We start from the raw sequence: 8,018 nt of genomic DNA, 5'->3' as shown, positions 1-8,018 counted from the left end.
TCATTCAAGGTGACTAGTTTATCAACCCTGAATTTGTTATCAACCTGTAGTATTACTGTTATGAAATCATCATCAACATGCCCTATTCAACACGTTGTACGATTACACTAAATAACTACGTTTAGACCTAACAAAAAACTGATATGAGCAGCCCGATGCACTAAAGCTCCTGCTATGCGGGAGGTCCAAAGAATGACGGAACCACAAGGGTTTATTGTGCACAGACTTATCTCACATTTCTACAAGAGACTGTTTCCATGACTTGAAATGGTGACCTCCTGGTCACATGACTACAACTTTACCGGGTACTCCAAGGCTCCCCTTCCTAATCAAACACTGAACTGTCGGATATAAGACTACTACAGCAAACCAATTAAATACCAATGACAAAATACATGGTCTTTAAATACAAAACACAAAGTCTATTAGTTTGAACCCAATCAGTAGAAGTGCCTAAGTTCGGTTAGCCATGCCCATAAGTCTTAACAATGGAAAGAACAAGACAGCATACACACAAAAGAACTAAAGCATGATGCAAATAAAGCTAAAAGCTGCAGAAAGGTCCCGGAATCAACTGAGCATTGCTCCTGGTCTTCTAAATTTGGCTTCTCCCAACCATCTACAAGCGAAACACGGAATTAGGTTCGGGAAAAGAAACATTTCTGTAGTAGTGATTAATGAAAGCTTTATGAAGCTCAACATGAAACAATATGTTCACATTCCAAAAACTATGCAGAATGATTGTTCATAAATGAGGAAGGCAGAATTACATAATTGGTTCAAATATAATGTCAATATGCACATGCAACTCCAAACAAAGTACTTAGGACTGTAAAGGTACTTACAAAGATGAAAGATTTTGATGTAAATATGTCACTGCCCCTCAAAGCAACTGTTTTTTTTTTTCTTCACAACTCCTTCAAAAATCCCGTCAGTTCCAAAAACACAATCTGAGGTTAGATGATCAATTGGGCCTGGTAGCTGGATTGAAACAGTAAATTCACCCGGTGGGCATAAGTTCTGAGTTTGCATCTTAAAAACCATACTGTGCTTGCAAACCGTGCTCTCTCCGGTCGCGCTCTCTCCTTTTATGAGAATTCTCCCATCAGGTCTAACTTCACAGCTTATGACTTCTGTAACCACATGAACGGGAAGATATCTTAACCATCAATTCGATTCGTATGGATGCAATTTGACATTTATTGACCACATAAAAAGAACAGCTTGAATGATGGTCTACAATCGTTAGAGGAAACATTAAAAACCCTTCTGTGGGGTCAAAACAAGAGCAACCCAATGTTATAAACAAAAACATTCATTAAAAGAATATATCCATCTATGTTGAGCGGACTCCTCACTTAACATGCCATACCCATGTCGGAATCTTCAAAAATAGTCTACTTTTAGCGAATCCGACATGCACTAGTTGACATTTTTGACAAGTCCAAGCAAGTAATACATGGTCCTAGCTAGAAAGCAAGCATTTTTTAATCAGTGAAAAAAATGGAACACTCATCTGTATAGAGAAGTAGAAAATGAAGGCATACAGATATTTATTTCTGCAATGTATCAACAAGTTACATTCATATACAGAACATATGTTCACAGACAAGAAGGACACTTGATGTATTAAAATGGTTAGACTTATAAGAAGAAATGGTGATTACTTAAGAAAATGTTAATCATACGTAGAACTTACTCTCATCCCTTGTAACACCGGGGAGTGAAACACGAAACAAATACTCATCCATGGATTCAGCGGCGTCAACGGATCCAACAAGAGGACCGGCCTTTTCCAACGAAGCCGATCCAGTAAAGGAAATTACATTGTCCCACTCCTCGCTGGCTGGAGAAGCAGAGGAAGAAACCATTGCAGGCTGAGAGTTTTCTGAGAAAAAGAAAAACAAATTTAATTAGTGAAAAATGTTAATACTAAAAAATGGCAACCCTGCTCGTATTAATACGATAAAAAAATATATCTTAAAATGTTACTTAAAGTTCATACAATTTGACACGAGAAAAGCGAAACGTGACAAATAAAGTTCAACGGAGGGAGTATTTATGTAACAGACAAAATGAGTAAAGTCACTATGAGGGTGCTAGAATGATGTCAAAATTTTTGAAAAACATTTTCATAAAAAATCAAGAAAAGTATTTTTCGTACCAAACACAACCTATACCTATTTATTTGTTACATAAAAAAAGTTTACCAAGGGATTTCGATCTTTCCTCATAGAGTTTTCTCAAGCCGTGTCCAGTCGTAAAGCTGCTTCTAGTCATAACTCCTGCAATCAATTGTCAATGCAGACGCAGTTTAATGGAAAAGAGAGAATACAATAATAATGAAAACGATATATTCTGTGCAATTTCATAAGTAGGGTCTAGATTAAGTGATCTTACCTCTACCTTCTGAGAGGTAGAGAGACTATTTGAGAAGGAACCTCGGGTTAATCTAGTGGATAAGAAAGAGACTACAACAACGACAAAAATATATTCAATGTGATTTCACGGGTGGAATCTGAAGTGGTAGAATGCAAGCAAACTTTACTCCTATGTCCCAAGAAATAGAGAGGTCGTTTTTGGAAGATCCTCGGGTCAATCGAGTGGAACCAATGTAATTTCAGGCGTGGGATTTGAAGAGATAAATTGTAGATAGAATTTACTTCTATCTCACGAAAAATAGAGAGGTTATTTTCGAAAGTTCCTCGCGTACGTCAAGGGGAAAAGAGAGAGATATGTTAAATTGATCCTACATTTCCAGCATTTTCCCATTAATTTTCATGTGCATTCTCTCTCTAGAAACCCCCTAGAGTTGGCCATGTCTCCACACCGGACCATAGGATCACCACCCCGGACCCGACCAGAACCACCGAAACCACCGAATTGCACTAGTTGTATAGATGAAGACTCCACAACTTCAGGACAATTCAAAGAGCAACACTTCAAAGTAGCTCTACTAAATAAAAGCTAAGAGCTCAACATGTTCTACAACCCACAGATCGCCTGTGGTTCTATTGATGTCACAAATGATTCAGACTCAATACCCCTCACTCTGGAAGACAAACGAAGAATTTACCAACCTTGGCAATTTTCCGCAATCATCAACTTGTATGGGAAAAATACAAGTTGTATGGCAGTTTACCGCTAGTCTTTGTAACAGCACCACCACCTCCGAAAGAGCCCCAACATCCTGGACAGAGCTCATCCTCCATAACAAAGGACTGGGCACCGAGATTTGCGGACAGATGCTACATTATGCCCAAATGATGGGTACACAGAATATGATGAACACAGGGCAACTCAACTTCCTCATGGAACACACCTTTAGGAGCTTACCCCTCTATCCCACCACCTCATACGTATCGGGCAGAAATAAATCAAACCACAAGTAAAAGAAAACAAGAACAACACAGATTTATGTGAAAACCCTCGCGGGAAAAACCACAAGCATAGGCAAAGGAGGTTTCACTATAATTGAGAAAGAGTACAATGTGGAGAATGACAAAATTTCTGAATGCCCAAAACAAACCCTCTAAATGCACTTATATAATATGTGCATACAAATAAATCCTAGGCCCAAAAATATAATGGGTAGCACCGCAAAAATTTCAGGGCCCAATCAAAAGAATTTGGGTCACAACTCTGACAATCTCCACCTTAACACGAATTCTAATTCAGAATTCAAATCCATTTCAAGACAAACTCTCCACCTCTTACACAAAAGCCCCTAGTGGCATATCTTAACAGCTAACACTAACCAAGTCTAAGTAATGCTCAAACTTAGCACTTAGTTGTGTCTTGGTCATCATATCATCAGCATTATCATGAGTACTAATCTTGCTCACCACAATATCACCTCAAGCACTAATTTCACGTACAAAATGATACTGAACATCGATGTGCTTTGTTTTCTCTTGAACCATCTGATCTTTCATAAGGAAGATAGCACTCTGACTGTCGCAAAAGACCGTAATAATTTGTAAGACTTTGCTAAGTTCACCAAATAGACCCTTCAACCAAATGGCTTCCTTGAGAGCACCCGTAATATCCATTTACTCTGCCTCAGTAGTTGATAAGGCAGTCATAGTCTGTAAGGTAGCTTTCCAACTAATAGCACAACCACCAATGGTGAAAAAATAACATGTAAGGGATCTGTTTTTATCATGATTCCCTGCAAAATTAGAATCAACATACCTTATTACTCCATATCTAATTTTCCCAAACTGCAAAGAAACATCAGCATATCCATGTAAGTATCTGAAAATCCACTGAACTGTTTTCCAATGTTCTTTGCCAAGATTTGCCATGTATCTGCTAACTGCACTGATGGCATACGATAAATCTGGTCGGGAACACACCATTGCATACATAAGGGACCCGATGGCACTAGAGTGTGAAACTAGAGACATATAGTCACACTCATCATTTGTCTTTCGAGATAAAGTGGCCGAGAGTTTGAAGTGAGCTACCAATAGAGTACTGACAGGATTGGCATTTTGCATATTGAACCTATGAAGCACTTTCTCAATATACCTTTTCTAACTCAAGTATAACTTACACTTCTCTCTATCTCTCATAATTTCCATTCCAAGAATCTATATCTCCATGCTTGACTGAGAAGTAGTCACTAGTGTAGACTCTGCTCTAATTTGCAATCCAACATAGGTGCTTAAATTTTGCTGATTCATGTCGCCAAGCTCATCTGGAGGTGAAGCACTAGATTCGGAGGGAGCTCGAAGCACAGCAGTTTCATCAAACATAACATCCTTGCTAATTATAACCTTTTTAATTTCTGGACAGCAAAGCTTATAACCTTTAACACCAGGCTTATAACCCTTAAATAGGCACTTGATAGATTTAGGCTATAACTTTCCATTATCAATATGAGCATACGCAGGACATCCAAATATCCTCAAATTAGAGTAACTAGAAGGAGTACCGTACCATACCTGTTGTGGACTTTTTTTATCAATCGCGATTAAAGGAGAATGGTTAATAAGAAGACAGCCTATAGAAGCAGCTTTGGCCCAAAATGACTTAGGTAAACAATCATTAGAGATCATACAACGTGCCTTCTCCATTATAGTCCTATTCATTCGTGCAGACTCACCATTGTGATGCAGAGTATGACGAACTGTCAAGTGCCTCACAATTTTTTCTAACTTGCACAGAGCATTAAATTCTTTAGAACATAACTCTAAACCATTATCAGTCCGAAGACGTTTTTCCTGCTTCCCTATTTGTTTTCAATCATAATCTTCCACTCCTTGAAAGTAGGCAACATATTATTCTTTTTCTTCAGGAAGAACACTTAAACTTTTCTGGAATTGTCATCAATAATAGTCAATAAATAATTTGCACCTCCTTTAGAACGTACTCTAGAAGGACCCAGAGATCATAATGAATGTAATCAAGTGTGCCTTTCGTTGAGTGGATGCCTTTAGTGAATCTGACTCTCTTTTGCTTCCCAAGAATGCAATGCTCAAAGAACTCTAATTTGGTAATACTTTGCCCATCAAGAAGTCCTCTCTTGCTTAGTTCAGCATCTCGTTTTCACTTATATTCCCCAGGTGCATAATCCAAAGTTTAGCAACATCACTTTTTGAAAGATAGGAGGTAGAAACTGTTGCATCACCTATAACTGTAGAGCACTGCAAGACATACAAATTTGCAAACTTTCTCTGTCCCTTCATCATAACAAGATCACCTTTAGTAACCTTCAAGACTCCAACTTCACCAGTGTACCTATATCCATTTGAATCAAGGGTACTCAAGGAAATAAGATTTCTCTTCAGGTGTAGAACATACCGCACATCACCAAGTGTCCTCATAACCCCATCAAACATCTTAATTCTGATTTCTCCGATACCAGCTATCTTGAAAGGTATGTTATTTACCATCAACACAGCACCTTTAGAGACTGCTTGATATATTGTAAACCAATCCCGATTGTGACATATATGAAATGTGTAATCTGAATCAATAATTCAATCCTCATAGGGTTTGGAGTTACTAATAGAAACAACTAAGAGTTCTCCATCACTACCACCATCTTCAACAAAACTAGCTTCACCAGACTTCTCTGGTTGGTTTCCCTTTGGTTTTGGAGCTTCTCTTTTCTCTGTATTCTATAACTTTCAGAGTTCCTCTCACGATTTCTTCCTCAAACAAGGAAACCGTCTTCTTGAGTCTCCGTCCCATTCACAAAATGCTTCATCTTCTCCTTAGAGAACAGCACATCATAGACTTCTTCTATGGTCAGGGTATTATGACTATATAAAATCATATCCCTAAAGGTCATGTATGATGCAGGCAGTGGACACAACAAAATTAACCCAAGATCTTCCTCATCGTACTTGACCTTTAGAGTCTCTAAATCAAAGGCGATTTTCTTAAATACAGATAGGTGATCCTCCAAGGATGCACCCTTAGACATGCGATGGGAATAAAGTCATTGTTTGAGATGCCACTTACTTTTTAGGCTCTTCGTCATACACAACGCAACGGCATTGGTCTCCTTCAAAATATCCTGTAGAATCTTATTTGATAAATAAAGGTGGTTCTGAGATAAAGCCTTCTGATCCTTACGTCATTTATCCTCGTTCTTCAACAGTGAGGGCATCCTATCAAACCTTAATAAAGCATCATCAAAATCCATTCGTGCAGGCACAGTTCGCATCTTAACCTACCATAACGAAAATCTAGTGTTGCGATCCAACAATGGAATATCGTACATTATGGTTGCCATCCCCAAGAGAATAATCGAACCTAGCTTTGATACCAGTTTGTTAGGAATCTGGTAGAAATAAAGCAAACCAAAAGTAAAAGAAAACAAGAACAACACACAGATTTACGTGAAAACCCTCACGGGAAAAACCACGGGCAAAGGCAAAGGAGGTTTCACTAGAATGGAGAAAGAATACAATGCGGAGAATGAGAAAATTTCTGAATGCCCAAAACCAACCCTCTAAATGGACTTATATAATATGTGCATACAAATAAGTCCTAGGCCAAAAAATATAATGGGTTGCACCTCGAAACTTTTAGGGTCCAATCAACAAAATTTGGGTCACAACTCTAACACCTCCCAAGCTCTTGAACTCTGAACTTTGTTCCATGGAGCCCCCCAACCCTAGAGAGAGAAAGACAAAGAAACAAAGACTCATCTCTGCTAAAGGTCAAAAAAGAGAGCAACCACGATCTGTAACAGGTCTTACTAACTTTTGGGGATCCAAGCATAGATCACTTTCTGCTAGAGAAACCCCTTCACAAATAATTTAGTGAGCCATCAACACAACTATTATTGTGCATTATCTAAAGAAAATAAAAATCTATTCTCAGATAATAAGAAACATAAGCAACCATATACCACGGTCAGCATAGTCAACCCCTACAGAAGACAACAATAGACCCCCCAATTTGAAAAGAGGAAAGGTCTGGTAAACCAACTATCTCAAGATCTGGAACTAATGAACCTTATCATATAGAATATAAGGGGAGCCAATAGCGCCAACTTTCACAGGTAATATGAGGCCATTTTGAAAACTCGCAAGCTTTCTATGCTAGTTGTTCTAGAGACTAAGATGGTTGAGCACAAATCCCTAACTGAAACCCTCAAGTTTGATGCTCAAGTTCATTCTAGTGGTATGGGTAATAAGGGAGAAATTTTTTTCATGTGGAAACAAGACATCCTCAAGCTAGACAGCATCTCCAATTCTACTCAGGCATCCATGTCATGGTCAAGGTAATTCTCAACCCCAAGCCTTGGCTTTTTTTAGCTATTTATGCTAGCTTTAATTTTAACACTAGGATTAGTCTTAGGAATGAACTTTGTAAACAAGCCCAATCTCATATAAAGAATTCTCTTATTATTGGAGATCTCAACAAAGTACTGTGAACCAGTGAAAAAATTGGAGGTAACTGCCCCTCACCCAATAGAATGCACGCTTTTAGATAATGCCTTAACACTTCCAGCATGTTAGACTTAGCCTTTAAAGGTTGTAAATACGCCTGAACCA

General features: G+C 38.4%; 1 protein-coding gene across 1 annotated transcript in view; it reads right to left on the bottom strand.

The window, feature by feature from the left end:
* Positions 1–401: 401 nt before the first annotated feature.
* Positions 402–8,018, bottom strand: part of LOC107853756 (alpha-crystallin domain-containing protein 22.3) — a 14,986-nt gene continuing 7,369 nt past the window's right edge. The window contains exons 2-5 of the mRNA XM_016698743.2: positions 2,211–2,285; positions 1,700–1,888; positions 846–1,133; positions 402–619 (exon numbers count right to left, since the gene is read on the bottom strand). Coding sequence (XP_016554229.2) covers positions 874–1,133; positions 1,700–1,888; positions 2,211–2,280 — 519 coding nt within the window. The 5' untranslated portion in view covers positions 2,281–2,285 and the 3' untranslated portion in view covers positions 402–619; positions 846–873. The remainder of the gene's footprint in view (positions 620–845; positions 1,134–1,699; positions 1,889–2,210; positions 2,286–8,018) is intronic.

This window comes from Capsicum annuum, chromosome 9 (genome assembly GCF_002878395.1).
Source record: "Capsicum annuum cultivar UCD-10X-F1 chromosome 9, UCD10Xv1.1, whole genome shotgun sequence".
In the NCBI taxonomy this organism is placed as follows: domain Eukaryota; kingdom Viridiplantae; phylum Streptophyta; class Magnoliopsida; order Solanales; family Solanaceae; genus Capsicum; species Capsicum annuum.
The sequence above is the reverse complement of the archived record's forward strand: the minus strand, read 5'-3'. Positions and strand labels throughout refer to the sequence as shown.